The sequence below is a fragment of the Coregonus lavaretus genome (assembly GCF_964263955.1).
Source record: "Coregonus lavaretus genome assembly, chromosome: 23".
In the NCBI taxonomy this organism is placed as follows: domain Eukaryota; kingdom Metazoa; phylum Chordata; class Actinopteri; order Salmoniformes; family Salmonidae; genus Coregonus; species Coregonus lavaretus.
Window position 1 is genome coordinate 32,430,163 of NC_140010.1, and position 21,668 is coordinate 32,451,830.

Here is a 21,668-nt window from a genome sequence, read left to right on the forward strand (position 1 = left end):
GAGAGAGAGACAGAGAGAGAGAGAGAGAGAGAGAGAGAGAGGAGAGAGAGAGAGACAGAGAGAGAGATAGAGAGAATGAGAGAGCTCAGCAGATCAGGGTTTCTGTACAGCAGGAGCCCATTGAGAATGTAGCTAATGACTTTATGCATTGTAACTGATGTTACACAATACTTAGAAAACAGACTCAATAAAGATCCATGGAATGATGGCGAACATGTATGAAATGGTGATTTGAATACCTATTACCACATGCATTTGTAATCGCCTTATGTCACTGTCACATGTCCAAGGCTGTTTGTGTGAATACATAAACAGTTGTAAGTTGCATGTGTCAGGTCTGTTATAATGACGGTGCTGCTGAATAGTCAAAAGAGTTATAAAAAAACACAAATTTAGATTGCTATGATCACAGATGCAACAGAGTTGCAATGTAACAGAGTTGACATTTCTCACTTGAAAATTGAATTATTAAAGAGTCAAATTACAATGTAGTGTAAGTAATATGATAACAGTCAAATGGTGCAGTTTAGTATGATATTAGAGAGGTACTCTGCCTTGGTTACAGTACATTATGCCATATTATACGAGATGTATCCATATTATATGAGACAGAAAATGGAGTGCAGAAAAAGTTCCAACTCTGCATATCTGGCTTAGTGCATTCATCCATTCTCAAGTAGTCCTGAGCCATTACAGTTATCAGTAGTTGACTCTATATTCCCATTAGTAACCATAGTAACCATTAGCAACATTACTGTGTCTTCCTATGTAATACTGAAGTGTTTTACCAATGAATGTGATGCTTTGACTTGGACTGAAAGGACTCACTATGTCCCTTCTCTCTCCTCACATACTTAAGCCATACAAGTTAATGATATCTGCTCGTCTGCATCTTCTGTCATTTCAACCAAGGAAGTCTGCAAGAGAATTTAATGAAAAAGCAATCCAAGCCCCCACTGGGTGTTTGAGAGCCCACCCAACAGGATAGAATTTCCTCCTTTTCTAGGCCAAATCCCTTTAGACACACAGAACAGTGTGTGTGTTTGTGTGTGTGTTTTTTTTTACATGGGTCTGGGTCGGATCTGATATGATTGTCACAGGTCTCGGGAATGTGTAATTTTAACTGACTTGTCCAGAAGGACCCATATAGATTTGAATGCTACTGCTGCAGTAGTATTGGGAGGAATTGTATAATTTATGCTGCTGCTCTTTGCTTTTCACTAGAGTGGCGCGTGTAGCTTGTTGTTGGCCAATCATAAGTCATCGAAGCAGCAATAAGCTACAGTCATAGAGCCTCCTTGTGGGGCAAAAGTTAGGAGATACACTATCTAATCAATGGAACTAAAAGTTAAAGGAGAAGGATAGGCTACAACGACCAAGAGCCAACAGGTTGTCTGCTACTTTATATTCTGAATGGAGTTATTTGTAACTATGAGAAAGTGCATGCACTGCAGCCTCAGTTAGCCTAGCTAGCTAACGTTAGCTAGCTTAACTAGCTTCTCCCGGTTTGATGCAGTCAAGACAGGTACTACATAATCATATTGGATGATAAATAACCTAGCTATGGCAGCTATTAGTCTACTATAGCGCGAGTCGGCTTGGTTGGTTGTGGTCTCTCGTCTCTCCCTCCCTCTTCCATGTTCCCATGTTACTCGCTCACACTCACAGTAGCCTACGCACACAGCACGGCTCATGCTAGAGCGTCACCTCTCTCTACCTCCTCTCCTCGCGCTTTATCAGCTCTGGTTAATAAAGTAGCTTAAAAATGGACTTTTCTCCTGCTTCCCTCACTCGGATCGGACCGGGTTTGGATCTGACAAAGTCTATACGGAACGGGTGAAGTTGTCATCGGGTCCGTTCGGAACGGGTCTCTATATTGTACAAACTAATTTATGCATATCGGGTCTGGATGGGATATTTCCTTTTCGGAACGGGTCCAACATTTTGGACCTGTGAATGCCTCTAGTGTGTGCTACAGTGTTTCAGCAAGCTGCACGCTCTCGTGGGACTGACGCCATTGTTAACATGACATTGAACATCCTCTCCTGTCTTTCATACACGTTATATCCAATAATATAACCATATTTCTGCTTCTACATTATATTATACATTTGATTTTGGGGTAGCCTATATTATCAGAAACAGTGTATTTGATATGTATACCAAGGCATACAGTGGGGGAAAAAAGTATTTAGTCAGCCACCAATTGTGCAAGTTCTCCCACTTAAAAAGATGAGAGAGGCCTGTAATTTTCATCATAGGTACACGTCAACTATGACAGACAAATTGAGAAGAAAAAAAATCCAGAAAATCACATTGTAGGATTTTTAATTAATTTATTTGCAAATTATGGTGGAAAATAAGTATTTGGTCACCTACAAACAAGCAAGATTTCTGGCTCTCACAAACCTGTAACTTCTTCTTTAAGAGGCTCCTCTGTCCTCCACTCGTTACCTGTATTAATGGCACCTGTTTGAACTTGTTATCAGTATAAAAGACACCTGTCCACAACCTCAAACAGTCACACTCCAAACTCCACTATGGCCAAGACCAAAGAGCTGTCAAAGGACACCAGAAACAAAATTGTAGACCTGCACCAGGCTGGGAAGACTGAATCTGCAATAGGTAAGCAGCTTGGTTTGAAGAAATCAACTGTGGGAGCAATTATTAGGAAATGGAAGACATACAAGACCACTGATAATCTCCCTCGATCTGGGGCTCCACGCAAGATCTCACCCTGTGGGGTCAAAATGATCACAAGAACGGTGAGCAAAAATCCCAGAACCACACGGGGGGACCTAGTGAATGACCTGCAGAGAGCTGGGACCAAAGTAACAAAGCCTACCATCAGTAACACACTACGCCGCCAGGGACTCAAATCCTGCAGTGCCAGACGTGTCCCCCTGCTTAAGCCAGTACATGTCCAGGCCCATCTGAAGTTTGCTAGAGTGCATTTGGATGATCCAGAAGAGGATTGGGAGAATGTCATATGGTCAGATGAAACCAAAATATAACTTTTTGGTAAAAACTCAACTCGTCGTGTTTGGAGGACAAAGAATGCTGAGTTGCATCCAAAGAACACCATACCTACTGTGAAGCATGGGGGTGGAAACATCATGCTTTGGGGCTGTTTTTCTGCAAAGGGACCAGGACGACTGATCCGTGTAAAGGAAATAATGAATGGGGCCATGTATCGTGAGATTTTGAGTGAAAACCTCCTTCCATCAGCAAGGGCATTGAAGATGAAACGTGGCTGGGTCTTTCAGCATGACAATGATCCCAAACACACCGCCCGGGCAACGAAGGAGTGGCTTCGTAAGAACCATTTCAAGGTCCTGGAGTGGCCTAGCCAGTCTCCAGATCTCAACCCCATAGAAAATCTTTGGAGGGAGTTGAAAGTCCGTGTTGCCCAGCGACAGCCCCAAAACATCACTGCTCTAGAGGAGATCTGCATGGAGGAATGGGCCAAAATACCAGCAACAGTGTGTGAAAACCTTGTGAAGACTTACAGAAAACGTTTGACCTGTGTCATTGCCAACAAAGGGTATATAACAAAGTATTGAGAAACTTTTGTTATTGACCAAATACTTATTTTCCACCATAATTTGCAAATAAATTCATTAAACATCGTACAATGTGATTTTCTGGAAAAAATATTCTAATTTTGTCTGTCATAGTTGACGTGTACCTATGATGAAAATTACAGGCCTCTCTCATCTTTTTAAGTGGGAGAACTTGCACAATTGGTGGCTGACTAAATACTTTTTTCCCCACTGTATGTCTTTGCTCAGTATGCTCTGCTCTCCTACCAGCTGTGTTTTTCAGTTGACTTGTAATTGTCCTGTTTGCTTTGCTGTGTATAAAGCCTCATCTGTAACATAATGGCCCAGCCACTCTGAGAGAGATGAATGAGATGTTGCCTCTGATAGAAGCTAAGGGCTAACAGACTGTTCATCATCAACTATTCACTCCCTACTGAAGACTTTACCAAGGACTGTCTGTCTTTCACTGTGTTGTACAGACCATTATGTTTATGGTGAATTTTTCATTGTTATATTTTTATACATATACACATATACATACACAAAAGCACAGTCACACACACACACGTGCACGATTGCGCGGACACACACACACACACACTGCCATGAGTGTGCATGCATTTGATACACTGTCCGACATGTACAAGAACACATTGACACTGCTGTACTTAAACTGATACAAAAATCTACTTGTATACAAAGCCCCGCTCATCCAATTCTGGCCCCGCCCCACCCCTTCACACACAGTCATATACACATATACACACTCACACAGTCACACAGATACACACCCACACACAGTCACATACACACACACTCACACACACATACACACACACATTGACAGCTGGGCGTGCGGTAAATAACCAGGTTGGAGATGCTTACAGGGGGTAAGAGGATTATTCGGCCCCTGATTGATCCGACATCATCTTCATTTTGACAGGAATGAGTGGGCTCTGTCTCCACACACCAGACCAGGGCTGGTCTAGGATCAGTTTTGGCTCTCAGATCATAAAGAACTTCTACCGATAGGCTTTGTGAATATCCTCAGGCCAGACCAGAGCCTTACGGAAGTAAGCTTTATGTGACATCTTTTTGAGTGCGGACCCATCACACCTTTTATTTCTCAGAGCACTATACTACAAATGTAGTTTGGGGAGATAGCGAGGTAACTTTTGTCAACTCTGAGTTCAACTTGGGATAATCGGTACCAATGAAAGTGGCTCACCTTTTAGTCAGGACAATTTATATGGCAACGAGTCCTTCAGAACTAACCTGCTCCTGGGAGGCTAACTCAGGGCTAACTACATTTATCCTGAATTAAGTGTCTGAGCCACGAGTTGAGGACCAATTCAATCAGAATACCTCCCTCCCGCAAAGATTGCATCATCCATTTCATTTGAGGAAGACAATATTTCATTAATCCAAAACTTTTGTATGATTTAATACAATTATTTTATCGATAGGAGTGGGAAAAAGGTGCTTGTGCATTGATAACCACACCAAAGGAATAAAATAAAGACTGCACTTCTAAAAGTCTATTTCACACCGTAACCTGCAGAATTTGCAAGATAACTTTTCTTTAATTTAGATTTCGGCAAAAATGAAAATGACTTGCCAATGCATTGATGTTTAAGCATTGTCTCAATGAAGAGTTCGATGATTGACTAGCCACGTGCGACATGCACGCAGTTAGTGCGACATGCACGCAGTTAGCCTGCTAGAGTAAGCAGCAGGTGGACGAGCAATATCCACCGTCGTAGTACGGATGAAACCTGAGCTGGAATGGGAAGCTAACTGAGGCTGGTTAGCTTTAGAAAATCCTCAGTAGATCTAGCTTACTTCGTAGGATACCCCTCAGGCCAGGAGGCTACAGGCTTAAACACTGTTTATATGATTTACTTAAAGAGCTCACCAATAAAAATTATTATAATGATACGTACTGTATCTCTTAGGCTGAAGTACGTTTTCATTTATAAAAGTATGTTAAAAATCTTGTATTTTTATTTTTTTAAACCACTTAAACCAGATGATGTTTTTATGGTGGCATACTCAAGTACATTCGTGTGTGTGTGTTTTTGGTTTTACTATCCTTGTGAGGACCAGAAGTCCTCACAAGGATAGTAAAACAAGGAAAATTCAGACAGTTCGCCGGTCCCCACAAGGAAAAAGGCTATTTTAGGCTTAGGGGTTATGTTTAGAGTTAGAATTAGGGTTAGGGTTAGAATTAGGGTTATGAGTTAGGGTTTGGGGTTAAGAGTTAGGTTTAGGTTCAGGGTTAGGTGTTAGGGAAAATAGGATTTTGAATGGGAATCAATTGTTTGGTCCCCACAAGGATAGTAAAATAAACGTGTGTACGTGTGTGTGAGAGTGAGGGGCCTCTTTCCTGTTGGAATGTGACATTGAGCAAGCATTAATATCACATGGGGGCCTGTGCAAAGAGAGAGAGTGTGTGTGTGTGTGTGTGTGTGTGTGTGTGTGTGTGTGTGTGTGTGTGTGTGTGTGTGTGTGTGTGTGTGTGTGTGTGTGTGTGTGTGTGTGTGTACCACTCTACAGCTGCTTGTAACACACACATGATCATGTGCTGCCAGCCCGTTGTCTGTGTTGGAAGGGTCAAACCCCCTGTAGAACTCAGAGGTGTTCGGCTGCAGACATGAGAATCATAACAGGTGTCGAAGATTCCAGAGGAAAAATGGAATGCGACATAATAGACATTAGCCAATCAGAGTTGGAAATGTATGGAAACTACCAGTCCCTGATGCTCCTTCCTGGCTTTGACAGTGAGTAAGATACAGTCCTTCAGAAAGTATTAATACCCATTCATACCCATTATTCATACCCATTGACTTATTCCACATTTTGTTGTGTTACAGCCTGTATAGATTTTTTTGTCACCCATCTACACACAATACTCCATAATGACAACGTGAAAACATGTTTTTAGAAATGTTATCAAAGTATTCACACCCCTGAGTCAATACATGTTAGAATCACCTTTGGCAGCGATTACAGCTGTGTTTCTGGGTACTCAGGCCACTCAGGAACATTCAATGTCATCTTCGTAAGCAACTCCAGTGGTATATTTGGCCTTGTGTTTTAGGTTATTGTCCTACTGAAAGGTGAATTTGTCTCCCAGTGTCTGTTGGAAAGCAGACTGAACAAGATTTTCCTCTAGGACTTTGCCTGTGCTTCCGTTTCTTTTTATCCAAAAAAACTCCCTTGTTTTTGCCGATGACAAGCATACCCATAACATGATGCTGTCACCACCATGCTTGAAAATATGAAGCGGGGTACTCAGTGATGTGTTGTGATTTGCCCCAAACATAACGCTTTGTATTCAGGACATAAAGTTCATTTCTTTGCCACATTTTTTGCAGTATTACTTTAGTGCCTTATTGCAAACAGGATGCATGTTTTGGAATATTTTTACTCTGTACAGGTTTCCTTCCTTTCACTCGGTCATTTAGGTTAGTATTGTGGAGTAACTACAATGTTGTTGATCCATCCTCAGTTTTCTCCAATCGCAGCCATTAAACTCTGTAACTGTTTTAAAGTCACCTTTGGCCTCATGGTGAAATCACTGAGTGGTTTCCTTCTTCTCTGGCAAATTAGTTAGGAAGGACGCCTGTATCTTTGTTGTAACTAGGTGTATTGATACACCATCCAAAGTGTAATTAATAACTTCACCATGCTCAAAGGGATATTCAATGTCTGCTTTTTTTATTTTTACCCCTCTACCAATTACCCCTTTGGAAAACCTCCCTGTTCTTTGTGATTGAATCTGTGTTTGAAATTCACTGCTCGACTGAGGGACGTTACAGATAATTGTATGTGTGGGGTACAGAGATGAGGTAGTCATTCAAGAATAATGGTAAACACTGTTTGTCACGCCCTGGCTCTGGGGACTCTAGTATGTTGAGCCAGGGTGTGAGTTTTCATTTGTTTTTCGTTCTAGGTTAGTATTTCTAGGTTGGCCAGTGTGGTTCTCAATCAGAGGCAACGTGTATCAGCTGTTGCTTGTTGTCTCTGATTGGGAACCATACTTAGGCAGCCAGTTTTCCCACAGTGTTTGTGGGATCTTGTTCCTGTTTAGGTTTGTGTCTGAACCGAGGATGTCACGTTATCGTTTATTGTTTTGTTCGTGGTATTACTCAAATAATAAAGATATGTTCACCTTCCACGCTGCGCCTTGGTCCTCTGTTCCCGACGATCGTGACAGAAGATCCCACCAAGACTGGACCAAGCAGCGTGTCCAGGAGCCATCGCCAGGGAGATCTCTAGCGGATCTCCTTCGCCTCCTCGACTGGGTCAAGCCGTGGGAGGAAGTGAGAGGCTGGACTTGGAAGCAGAAGGGCGAAAGTCTGGCGAGAGACATGGAGACCTGGTCCACGGGTAGGAGAGACGCCCAGACATTTTTTAGGGGGGGGCTCACGCCGTGGACGACGGGGCAGCAGGAGGCCGCCAGGTTACGGGAGTCACTGGTCACCAGGGGGAAAGAGGATGTAGAGGCACGGCGAGAGGTACTGGGGTGTGTTGCCAGTCCGGTCCGGCCTGTTCCTGATCCCCGCGTAGGGCCAGTGGTGTGTGTTCCCAGTACGGTCCGGCCTGTTCCTGCCACTCGCACCAAGCCTATGGTGCGCGTCGCCAGCTCGGCCCGGCCTGTTCCTGCTCCCCGCACCAAGCCTGTGGTGCGTGTCGCCAGCCCAGTCCGGCCCATTCCTGCTCCCCGCACCAAGCCAGTGGTGCGCTTCGCCAGCCCGGTCCGGTCTGCTCCTGCTCCCCGCACCAAGTCAGTGGTGCGCTTCGTCAGCCCGGTCCGGCCCGCTCCTGCTCCCCACACCAGGACAGTGGTGTGCGTCGTCAGTCCGGCACAGCCCGTGCCTGTTCCACTGGTGCCTGGTTCGGCATGGGTCAGCTGCTTCGCGCCGGAGCTGGAGCAATCCGCTCCACCAGTGTGCAGTCCAGCTCCGGTCAGCAGGGCCAGACCGGACCAAGGGTACTTTGGGGGGTTAGAGAGGGAGTGGGGATCATGCCCGGAGCCGGATCCGCCGCCAAGGCGGAGTGCCCACCCGGTCCCTCCCCTGTGGTGTTTGGTTGGCGCGGTCGGAGTCCGCGCCTTTGGGGGGGGGTACTGTCACGCCCTGGCTCTGGGGACTCTAGTATGTTGAGCCAGGGTGTGAGTTTTCATTTGTTTTTCGTTCTAGGTTAGTATTTCTAGGTTGGCCAGTGTGGTTCTCAATCAGAGGCAACGTGTATCAGCTGTTGCTTGTTGTCTCTGATTGGGAACCATACTTAGGCAGCCAGTTTTCCCACAGTGTTTGTGGGATCTTGTTCCTGTTTAGGTTTGTGTCTGAACCGAGGACGTCACGTTATCGTTTATTGTTTTGTTCGTGGTATTACTCAAATAATAAAGATATGTTCACCTTCCACGCTGCGCCTTGGTCCTCTGTTCCCGACGATCGTGACACTGTTGTTGCACACAGAGTGAGTCCATGCAACTTATTATGTGACCTTTCAAGCACATTTTTACTACTGAACTTATTTAGGCTTGCCATAACAAAAGGGTTGAGTACTTATTGACTCTAGACATTTCAGCTTTTAATTGTTTATGAATTTGTAAACATTTCTAATAACATAATTCCACTTTGACGTTATGGAGTATTTTGTGTAGACCAGTGACACAAAATTGCAAAGTAATCCTATTTAAATTCAGGCTGTAACACGACAAAATGTAGAAAAGTAAAGGGGTGTGAATACTTTCTGAAGGCACTGTAGATATAGTGGGAGCAATATGGCCACTTCGTCCATACATTCAGATATACACTGAGTATACCAAACATTAGGAACACCTTGATGTTCTTTGGGTGGTGGACCATTCTTGATACACACAGGAAACTGTTGAGCGTGAAAAACCAAGCAGCGTTGCAGTTCTTGACACACTCAAACCAGTGCGCCTGGCACCTACTACCATGCCCCGTTCAAAGACACTTCAATCTTTTGTCTTGCCCATTCACCCTCTGAATGGCACACATACACAATCCATGTCTCAATTGTCTGAAGGCTTAAAAATCCTTCTTTAACCTGTCTCCTCCCCTTCATCTACACTGATTGAAGTGGATTTAACAAGTGACATCAATAAGGGATAATAGCTTTCACCTGGATACACCTGGTCAGTTTATGCCATGGAAAGAGCAGGTGTTCCTAATGTTTTGTACACTCAGTGTAGTACAGGATCATGTACTTTGACTTGGAAGGCACTGACTTTATGTACAGTAGCTAATGCATTGATGAAAGTACAGTCACTAGTGAAAGTCAACACACCCCTTGCACAGTCTTCACAATCTAAAAAGGGAATAAATTGGTTCTTTTTCCATAATTTAATAAATTGTTTAATTTAATTTGAAGGCAACAAAAAATGAAGACTGTGCAAGGGGTGTGTAGACTTTCACTAGGCACTGTAAGTATGTGGGCATGTATTTGTTGGCATAGAAAGGCTGACTGACATGATCACTGTGTGATCTTTGCTGAACCCGAGGTGCTGGGTTCTGTCTTCCACAAAATAGAAAGCTGTGAGTTGGTGACTTTTGACCTTTGTGACACGGTAGGCAGTTGGTGAAAGTGAGACTGTGTGTGTGTGTGTGTGTGTGTGTGTGTTTGTGTACGACAGAGTGAAAGAGACCAGAAGTACACACACGCACAAATATACATACACATGCTCACATTCACACAGTTATTTTCTTGATTTTGTCTAAATATACATTGTGGTTTCCTGTGTCTGCTTTGGCAGAGAAACTGCTGTACCTAAAACTGTTACTACACAATATGAGGAAGTGCCTTTGTCCTCCTTTAGATTGTCAAAGATCATACCCCTGAGACATGCTAACCTCGCTCCATTACCAATAACAGGGGAGGTTAGCATGTCTTGGGGGTATGATCTTTGACCCTCTGTAACTTTCTCACTCATTATTATTAACGACTCATTCAGGATTATCGGTAATCATGGTAGCATCCACATTAATGTAGAAGTGTTTAGAAACATATTCTTATTGACAATAAAAGTGACTCCAAAACGACACAATACATTATTTACCATTCATTTAATTGGGCACAAAATAATCTGAAAACCCAACCAAAACGAACTGCAAATGCATCCAACAAGTTTGTAGAGTCACAAGCTTGATGTAGTCATTGTGTGCTAGGAATATGGGACCAAATACTAAACTTTTGGTTACTTTATTTATAAGAATCTTTAGGGGTGTGAATAATTTTGACCCCTACCTTTTTGAGAAAGAAAGTATTACTTGTTAAACAAAATCTCTTTCTATGAGCAATTGTATTAGTATATAATAATATAATATCCCAATTTTTTGAGCATACAATATAGCTCAGTATTTGAATTATTTACTTTATACAGTCATTATTGCTCATCTTTATCAAGAGTGTCAATAATTTCGGACCCCACTGTATATGTATGTGTGTGTGAGAGGGAGAGCGAGAATATTTGTGTGCATAAAAAAATCAAGTAGTCAGTCAACACTGCCACACAAAATGTCCCAACCCCACGAACACATGCTAGTATCAGTGACCACTGTAGGCTGGCGTCCGTGTGATTCCACTAGCCCTGCTGGTCTGATGACCTATTCGACTCTGTCCTGTGTAACATGAGAGAGGTCCCTCTACCCAGGACTGACTACAGTGACCCTGCAACCATGCCCCATGCAAATGCCACCTCCTATTAGCCCTGTGACGTACATCTCTGCCCAACAGCCCAACCTTAAAATGTTGGGGCCTGAAATGTCAACCTGTCATTCTATATTCCCAGATGGGGAGAGACAGAAAGAAGACCATGGCTGCACTAAAACGTACATGCATGCGAATAGATTTGATAGATTCTTGTTGCTATAACATATGCAAATAGATTTGATAGATTTTGGATCTTATAACATGTAAATAGATTTGATAGATTATTGTTGCTGTAGCTCAATTGGTAGAGCATGGTGCTTGTAACGCCAGGGTAGTGGGTTCGATCCCCGGACCACCCATACGTAAAAATGTATGTGCACATGACTGTAAGTCGCTTTGGATAAAAGTGTCTGCTAAATGACATATTATTATTAACATATGTAAATAGATTTGATAGTTGATAGAGCCCTCTCTCTTGGATTATGTTGCTGTTTGCTTGGTGTTGTTGATATTAAATTTTTTTATGACTTAGGTTTTTATTTTATTTTGGGGGGAGGTCCCACTTTTCTTATGTATGCTAATGTTTGTTGTTATGTAGGGTAATGTTTGTCGTTATGTAGGCTAATGTTTGTCATTATCTAGGCTTATGTTTGTCCAACAGGCCAGAAAATATCTATGATGTTGCACTAGGGTTGTTACGGTGACCATATTACCGCCACACCGGCGGTCACGTGTCATGAAGGCAGTCAAATTCCACTTGATGTTTAGTCACGGTAATTAGGCTTCTCCAAGCTCTGATGCTGCTGATGGTCATTAGTAACCTACCAAACTTGCTAATAGTTTTCATCTATATTTTTCATAGCTGTCTATTTACCACCACAAACCAATGCTGGCATTAAGATTGCACTGAATGAGTTGTACAAGGCCATAAATCAACAGGAAAACGCTCATCCAGATGCAGCGCTCCTAGTGGCAGGGGACTTTAATGCAGGGAAACTTAAATCCGTTCTACCTAATTTCTACCAGCATGTTAAATGTGCAGCCAGAGGAAAAAAAACTCTAGACCACCTTTACTCCACACACAGAGACGCATACAAAGCTCTCCCTCGCCCTCCATTTGGCAAATCTGACCATAACTCTATCCTCCTGATTCCTGCTTATAAGCAAAAACTAAAGCAGGAAGCACCAGTGACTCGGTTAATAAAAAAGTGGTCAGATGACGCGGATGCTAAGCTACAGGACTGTTTTGCTAGCACAGACTGGAACATGTTCCGGGACTCTTCAGACAGCATTGAGGAGTACACCACATCAGTCACTGGCTTCATCAATAAGTGCATCGATGATGTCGTTCCCACAGTGACCGTACGTACATACCCCAACCAGAAGCCATGGATTACAGGAAACATCCGCACTGAGCTAAAGGGTAGAGCTGCCGCTTTCAAGGAACGGGACTCTAACCCGGACGCTTATAAGAAATCCCGCTATGCCCTCCGACGAACCATCAAACAGGCAAAGAGTCAATACAGGGCTAAGATTGAATCGTACTACACTGGCTCTGACGCTCGTCGGATGTGGCAGGGCTTGAAAACTATTACAGACTACAAAGGGAAGCACAGCCGCGAGCTGCCCAGTGACACAAGCCTACCAGACGAGCTAAACCACTTCTATGCTCGCTTCGAGGCAAGCAACACTGAAGCATGCATGAGAGCACCAGCTGTTCCAGATGACTATGTGATCACGCTCTCCGTAGCCGATGTGAGTAAGACTTTTAAGCAGGTCAACATTCACAAGGCCGCAGGGCCAGACGGATTACCAGGACGTGTACTCCGAGCATGTGCTGACCAACTGGCAAGTGTCTTCACTGACATTTTCAACATGTCCCTGACTGAGTCTGTAATACCAACATGTTTCAAGCAGACCACCATAGTCCCCGTGCCCAAGGACTCTAAGATAACCTGCCTAAATGACTACCGACCCGTAGCACTGACGTCTGTAGCCATGAAGTGCTTTGAAAGGCTGGTCATGGCTCATATCAACAGCATTATCCCAGAAACCCTAGACCCACTCCAATTTGCATACCGCCCCAACAGATCCACAGATGATGCAATCTCTATTGCACTCCACACTGCCCTCTCCCACCTGGACAAGAGGAACACCTACGTGAGAATGCTATTCATTGACTACAGCTCAGCATTCAACACCATAGTGCCCTCTAAGCTCATCACTAAGCTAAGGATCCTGGGACTAAACACCTCCCTCTGCAACTGGATCCTGGACTTCCTGACGGGCCGCCCCCAGGTGGTAAGGGTAGGTAACAACACATCTGCCACGCTGATCCTCAACACGGGGGCCCCTCAGGGGTGCGTGCTCAGTCCCCTCCTGTACTCTCTGTTCACCCATGACTGCATGGCCAGGCACGACTCCAACACCATCATTAAGTTTGCCGACGACACAACAGTGGTAGGCCTGATCACCGACAACGATGAGACAGCCTATAGGGAGGAGGTCAGAGACCTGGCCGTGTGGTGCCAGGACAACAACCTCTCCCTCAACGTGACCAAGACAAAGGAGATGATTGTGGACTACAGGAAAAAAAAGAGGACTGAGCACGCCCCCATTCTCATCGACGGGGCTGTAGTGGAACAGGTTGAGAGCTTCAAGTTCCTTGGTGTCCACATCACCAACGAACTATCATGGTCCAAACACACCAAGACAGTCGTGAAGAGGGCACAACAAAGCCTATTCCCCCCTAGGAGACTGAAAAGATTTGGCATGGGTCCTCAGAACCTCAAAAAATTCTACAGCTGCACCATCGAGAGCATCCTGACTGGTTACATCACCGCCTGGTATGGCAACTGCTTGGCCTCCGACCGCAAGGCACTACAGAGGGTAGTGCGTACGGCCCAGTACATCACTGGGGCCAAGCTTCCTGCCATCCAGGGCCTCTATACCAGGCGGTGTCAGAGGAAGGCCCTCAAAATTGTCAAAGACTCCAGCCACCCTAGTCATAGACTGTTCTCCCTGCTACCGCACGGTAAGCGGTACCGGAGTGCCAAGTCTAGGTCCAAAAGACTTCTCAACAGCTTCTACCCCCAAGCCATAAGACTCCTGAACAGCTAATCATGGATACCCGGACTATTTGCACTGCCCCCCCCCCCCCCCCCACCCCATCCTTTTTACGCTGCTGCTACTCTGTTAATTATTTATGCATAGTCACTTTAACTCTACCCACATGTACATATTACTTCAACTATCTCAACTAGCCGGTGCCCCCGCACATTGACTCTGCACCGGTACCCCCCTGTATATATAGCCTCCCTACTGTTATTTTATTTTACTTCTGCTCTTTTTTTCTCAACACTTTTTTTGTTGTTGTTTTATTTTTACTTTTTTTGTTAAAAATAAATGCACTGTTGGTTAAGGGCTGTAAGTAAGCATTTCACTGTAATGTCTGCACCTGTTGTATTCGGCGCATGTGACCAATAAAATTTGATTTGATTTGATTTGATTTGAACTGCCTGGTACTCAGCACTCTATTGTCCCTCTAATCACTCTGACATCAATGCAAATGTAATCGAAAATCTAATCAAACACTTCATGAGAGCCCATGAGCTCATGTTGCGCAACATTTCTATAGGCTAAGCAATTGCGTGAGAAAACATGGTGATGGCCTCTATTAAAAAGAGGAGGATCCCATCAGCTTTCTATAGGCTAGGCCTACTATATTTATTTCTCAACCTTCCTAATATTAAGCACATTGCTTCTAAAACAGGAGTATAGCCTACCTGGCTGGCAGGAAAGTGAACTACGGGAAAAGTGTCCTCCATTTGCTATTTAAGTGCATAGATGACAGGTATTTTTTTTCCGTTGCCCCTGTTTCGAGACAGGTGCATGATAATGGTGCATTCTTAATCAAAACAAATGTCACTGTCACACCCTGGCTCTGGGACTCTATATGTTGAGCCAGGGTGTGTTCATTCTATGTGGTTTATTTCTATGTTGGGGGTTCTAGTTCTTCTATTTCTATGTTGGCTAGAGTGACTCCCAATCAGAGGCAACGAGTGTCAGCTGTCGTTGGTTGTCTCTGATTGGGAGCCATATTTAAACTGTCTGTTTTCCCTTTGTGTTTGTGGGTTTTTGTTCCGTGTTGGTCATTGTTACCGTGGACTTCACGAGTCGTTTCTTGTTTTGTTTATTGTTGTCTATTATCACTAAAGATAATAAAGTTTAAACATGTTCGTTCATCACGCTGCGCCTTGGTCTATTCCCTACGACGATCGTGACAGAAAAACCCACCATACCAGGACCAAGCAGCGTGTCCAGGAGCAGGCAGCCTGGACGTGGGAGCAGATTTTGGACGGACAGGGGTCCTGGACCTGGGAGGAAATCCTGGCCGGAATGGATCGCCGGCCATGGAGTGAGACGGTAGAGGCGCGACGGAGAGAGGAGCAACGGCGTGATCAGTGTCGTCGTCGGACGGTCGAGAGGCAACCCCAAAAAAAATTTAGGGGGGGGCACACGGCATGGGCGACTGGGCAGCAGGAGGCTGCCACAGGGCAATTAGGTGAGGAGGCCACCAGGTTAAGGGGGCTATTGGCGCAGAGGGAGCAGGAGTTAGTGGTGCAGAGGGTAGAGTTACTGGAGGCGATAAGGGAGAGGATGAGAATAGAGGCACGGCGAGAGGAACTAGGTAGGCAGCTGAGGGAGCGGAGGGTTATGATGAAACCCAGTCCCGCTCCTCACACCAAGCAAGTGGTGTGCGTCACCAGTCCGGTCCGGCCCGTTCTTGCTCCCCGCACTAAGTTAAGGGTGCGCGTCGCCAGTCCGGCCCGACCTGTTCCTGCCCCTCGCACCAAGCCTACGGTGTGCGTCGCCAGCCCGGACCGGCCTGTCCCTGCTCCACGCACCAAGCCTACGGTGTGCGTCGCCAGCCCGGTCCGGCCTGTCCCTGCTCCACGCACCAAGCCTACGGTGTGCGTCGCCAGCCCGGTCCGGCCTGTCCCTGCTCCACGCACCAAACCTACGGTGTGCGTCGCCAGTCCGGCCCAGCCTGTTCCTGCCACTCGCACCAAATCTACGGTGTGCGTCGCCAGCCCGGCCCGGCCTGTTCCTGCCCCTCGCACCAAGCCTAAGGTGTGCGTCGCCAGTCCGGCCCAGCCTGTTCCTGCCACTCGCACCAAGTCTACGGTGCGCGTCGCCAGCCCGGCCCGGCCTGTTCCTGCCACTCGCACCAAGCCTACGGTGTGCGTCGCCAGCCCGGCCCGGCCTGTTCCTGCCACTCGCACCAAGTCTACGGTGCGCGTCGCCAGCCCGGCCCGGCCTGTTCCTGCCACTCGCACCAAGCCTACGGTGTGCGTCGCCAGCCCGGCCCGGCCTGTTCCTGCCCCTCGCGCCAAGCCTACGGTGTGCGTCGCCAGCCAGGCCCGGCCTGTTCCTGCCACTCGCACCAAGCCTACGGTGCGCGTCGCCAGCCCGGCCCGGCCTGTTCCTGCTCCTCGCACCAAACCTACGATGTGCGTCGCCAGCCCGGCCCGGCCTGTTCCTGCCCCTCGCACCAAGCCTACGGTGCGAGTCGTCAGCCTGGTCCAGCCCGTTCCTGCTACTCGCACCAAGCCAGGGGTGCGAGTCGTCAGCCTGGTCCAGCCCGTTCCTGCCACTCGCACCAAGCCAGGGGTGCGAGTCGTCAGCCTGGTCCAGCCCGTTCCTGCTACTCGCACCAAGCCAGGGGTGCGAGTCGTCAGCCTGGTAAGGCCCGTCGCTGCTCCACGCACCAAGCCAGGGGTGCGAGTCGTCAGTCCGGTGAGGCCCGTTCCGGCTCCACGCACCAAGCCAGGGGTGCGCATCGTCAGCCCGGTCCGGTCCGTTCCGGCTCCACGCACCAAGCCAGGGGTGCGTATCGTCAGCCCGGTCCGGCCCGTTGCTGCTCCACGCACCAAGCCAGGGGTGCGCATCGTCAGCCCGGTCCGGTCAGTTCCTGCCTCACGCACCAAGCCAGGGGTGCGCGTCGTCAGTCCGGCACAACCCGTGCCTGGGTCATCGGTGCCTAATCAGGTACCGCTCAACTGCTCCACAACGGAGCTGAAGCTAACCGCTCCTGCTACGTCCAGTTCAGCTCCAGCCAGCGGGGCCAGACCGGACCAGGGGCGCTATGGGGGGATTATTGGAGGGTGGTGGGCAAGGCCGGAGCCAGAACCGCCGCCGAGGAGGAATGCCCACCCAGCCCTCCCCTGTTTTGTTCTAGTGGAGGCGCGGTCGCAGTCCGCGCCTTTAGGGGGGGGTACTGTCACACCCTGGCTCTGGGACTCTATATGTTGAGCCAGCGTGTGTTCATTCTATGTGGTATATTTCTATGTTGGGGGTTCTAGTTCTTCTATTTCTATGTTGGCTAGAGTGACTCCCAATCAGAGGCAACGAGTGTCAGCTGTCGTTGGTTGTCTCTGATTGGGAGCCATATTTAAACTGTCTGTTTTCCCTTTGTGTTTGTGGGTTTTTGTTCCGTGTTGGTCATTGTTACCGTGGACTTCACGAGTCGTTTCTTGTTTTGTTTATTGTTGTCTATTATCACTAAAGATAATAAAGTTTAAACATGTTCGTTCATCACGCTGCGCCTTGGTCTATTCCCTACGACGATCGTGACAGTCACACATATATTATGTAGTATATGTAAAGACAAGATTAAATCAAGAATAGTGTGATGGGTGACAATATTAGCCTATCAATTGTGAATGATATATTATCACTTGTGAATGATGCCCAGTATAAGAAACAGCGCCTTAAAAAATATATATATATTCTAATCATAGTCGCACACCTCATGTAGCCTAGCCCATATAGCCTAGCCCATGTTTTGCTAAGATTTGTATCACAACTAAAGTGGTGTCACGCCCTGGCTCTGGGGACACTTGTATGTTGAGCCAGGGTGTGCATTTCATTTGTTTATCTAGTATGTGTATTTCTATGTTGGCCTGAGTGGCTCCCAATCAGAGGCAACGAGTGTCAGCTGTCGTTGGTTGTCTCTGATTGGGAGCCATATTTAAACTGTCTGTTTCCCATTTGTGTTTGTGGGATCTTGTTTCAAGTCTGTTTATGTTAGACCGTGAACTGTCACGTATCGTTTGTTGTTTTGATCGTGTCTCTAATTAAAGAGTATGTTTGCCTGCAACGCTGCGCCTTGGTCCTCCTCTGTTCCCGACGATCGTGACAAGTGGCCAAATAACTTCTTAAAATTAAGCACATTAATCTGCTTTACAAGGGGTGTAGAGCCTAACTGGCATACATATGCAGCATGTGAGTTTCAAGTTTGGGGAAGATAATTTTCACCTTAAAAATGCACCTTTATAATAAAAGCATTACATGCATAATCGCATTTGTGGTCACTTTTGAGAATGGTGTTTTCCTGCTAATGGAACCCTTCGCGCTTATAACCTACTGCCGTGTGCGCATTACTGCGCTTATAATGTGAAGAAATAGCCTAATAGTTTATCAACATTTTAAGCTAAACGTTCTCATCTGTTGCGTCAAGCTCATTGCTTAAAACAGGTTTTTTGATGATAGTGGTTGTATTAATTTGGGATCTATCGCATCCCACAACTGTCCCGGACTATGTTTGGAATATTTATTTCTCGCACAGAATAGAATAGGTAAACTTTTGTATTATGGGGGATAGTAGATTGACATAGGCTAGTGCTTTTGCTGTTTGTTAGGCTTACTCATCTTGTTGGCTGACGAAAAGTAAACGTGGACAGTTCTTCCAATAACTTCAATATGCGCCTCGGAATTGGATAAGGATGCGTGCAGTTGCGTCCCCGATGTGTCTGTCTTCACTTTTAGCCTGTGAGAAAGACCCGATCACGTGATGGAGAGCCATGTGAGTGAGAGGTGCTTATATAATTATTATATTCAGCCCAAGGGCACATTGGCATTATCAAGTGCTTGTCAAATTGTGAATGAGAGACTGATGAAATGGGTACAGCCTGCGCAAAAGAACAAAGCAGAGCTCATGCCTTTCATGTGACTTTTTTCAAATCATCATTAGAGTTGCATCATGCAGCCTTAGAATGTATTAAAAATCAAAACATATAGCCCAACATTCGTATCACAACTAAAGTTACATAAATAACTCTAAATTAAGCATACAGGAGTACCTGTTTCTTTGTTAACCGCTCAACACAGAATAGCCGCATGTGCGCACTTCCTCATTGTTTGGAGAAAATATCCTTTCTATTTTATTCAGCTCTGTTCAGTTGTATTCTTCATACTATAAAATAATATAAAATAATGCTACGGAATTCTAAGCAAATCTTGTCTGCTAAATGAACTAGTGTAGCCCACAGCTATATGGCATAGCCACATCAGGACCTAACATAAGGACAACTCAGAGTATGCTAATATGTTCTTCTGAAATAGACTAGATTTTAGGCTATATTACATGGATTTAATTGACTTTTTAAAAATGTTCCCAAGGTCTGCATCAGTGGCTTGTAGGCTATGCGTGGAAGACAGGAGATGCTAAATGTGTTTATGTTAATGAATCGTCAATTACCATGAGACTGGCAGTCATTTGCCTGACAATCACCGGCTGACAAAATTTCATGACCGCCACAGCCCTATGCTGCACTAACTTCCCACTAGCATCCCTGTAACATCCCCCTAACATTTCCTCATGTTGATGCATAATGAGAATATGCAGGGCTCGTATGACCTTAGAAATCTCTTATGAATGATCAGATCAGTGTAGCCTGTCTCTGCACTGACCTTTTTAAGGCTATTCTGGTGATGATTAGAAGTACCTTATGCAGGCTTTCACCATGCACTGACCCCCAGGCGACCAGCTACATCAGGTTACATCACAGTGCATTAACAGCTGAATTAGTGATAAGATTAAATGGAGAGATGAACATTTTGGACCCCTGGCTGTCACTCAACCACTCAGGCACCTCGTTTTGGTGTGAAAGGTTGCTTATGTGGGTCTACATTTACATTTACGTCATTTAGCAGATGCTCTTATCCAGAGCGACTTACAAATAGGACTAGTTAGTTGTAATGTCCTAATTCATTGTGCTCTGGTCCACCTCTTTAAGGAATACCTGGGATAGGATAAAGTAATCCTTCTACCCCCCCCCCCCCCCCCCCCCTCTTAAAAAAAATAAAATAAAAATTGTAAAGTGGTTATCCCACTGGTTATAGGGTGAATGCACCAATTTGTAAGTCGCTCTGGATAAGAGCGTCTGCTAAATGACGTAAATGTAAATGTAAATGTCTGATTACTCATCCCACTGTCTCTTAACCAGGCGCTTATAGAAATATGATTTATAGAACAGTCATGAACAATTTATTGTAATGTGGAAATGATTGCAGTGTCTATTCTACAATGTACATTTCTAGCTGCAAAATCCTAAACCCTATTGATCCTACCCCTATGTACACTAGAATGTCAAATGGGCTGAAAACGAGTGTCCTATATCGAACTATGGCTGAGCTGGGTTCTGTTCTGTGCTCTTATTGGTTGGCGTGTCCCCTAACTCCCTTCTTCTCCTCTCTGATTGGCTGTTTTCTGCTCTGATTACAGATTCTTCTGTGCAGGTCTCCCACCTGAGCTCCACCCCCTCACAGCCCCTTAGCATCATGGTTGGCCCCCCTCACCCTCACCACCACCCCCATCACCATCACCACCCCTCTGTCATCAGCGCAGCCGTCAACCCTGAGCGGCCTCGCCCATCCCCCATAAGCACCCTGGGCTCGCCGTTCAATGGGCTGTGCGGTTCGCCGTACTCCGTCATCACGTCATCCTCTCTGGGCTCGCCAGGTGTCTCCATGCCCCACACGCCCACCATCGGCTTCAGCACGCTCTCCAGCCCACAGGTAAGGGTCAACGTATTCACACACATACAGACGAAGGCATACACACACACTTGCATAAAGCTCCAACTGGGATACCACAAACTGTCTCTCTCTCTCACACACATACACACACAGCTGTGTTTGAGGAGAAAGACACTAATGAATGTCTTACATAAGGAGATGCATACAATACTATATCAAAGTCATAGTGTAGCATAATTTGACAAATATGTGCCAAAATATGATATATATGAAAAATATTATATACATGATATATGTGCATTTAAACAGCTATGTGACTCACTGTTGAGCTGGGTGATTTTCTGCTTGGCGCACATTAAGGCCTTCTTGGTTACTTGCTAAACACAAACACACTGAACGTATAAGAGGCTTTACAATAGGCGAGTCAATGCACCAAAGTATTGTAGCTTAGGAACTACTGCAGCAGATACATTTTGATCACTCATATGAGTCTCTCAATGTCTTAGGCTTGACTACTCTCCTTCATCCAACTACAGTAACTAACCTCCCCAGCACTGTATACCTAGACCTAATACTAAAGTAGTCTCAGTTATTGTATTTTAGTGTTCGCTCTGCATCCTT

The 21,668-nt window shown here is 45.7% G+C and overlaps 1 protein-coding gene across 2 annotated transcripts in view; it reads left to right on the top strand.

The window, feature by feature from the left end:
* The window catches only part of LOC311099265 (retinoic acid receptor RXR-gamma-A-like), a 60,044-nt gene that overhangs the window by 24,033 nt on the left and 14,343 nt on the right, over positions 1 to 21,668 (top strand). The window contains exon 2 of one of the 2 annotated variants that reach the window (XM_084139966.1): positions 20,794 to 21,086. In XM_084139966.1, coding sequence (XP_083996092.1) covers positions 20,794 to 21,086 — 293 coding nt within the window. The remainder of the gene's footprint in view (positions 1 to 20,793; positions 21,087 to 21,668) is intronic. The other variant, XM_084139967.1, reaches the window with a different exon arrangement.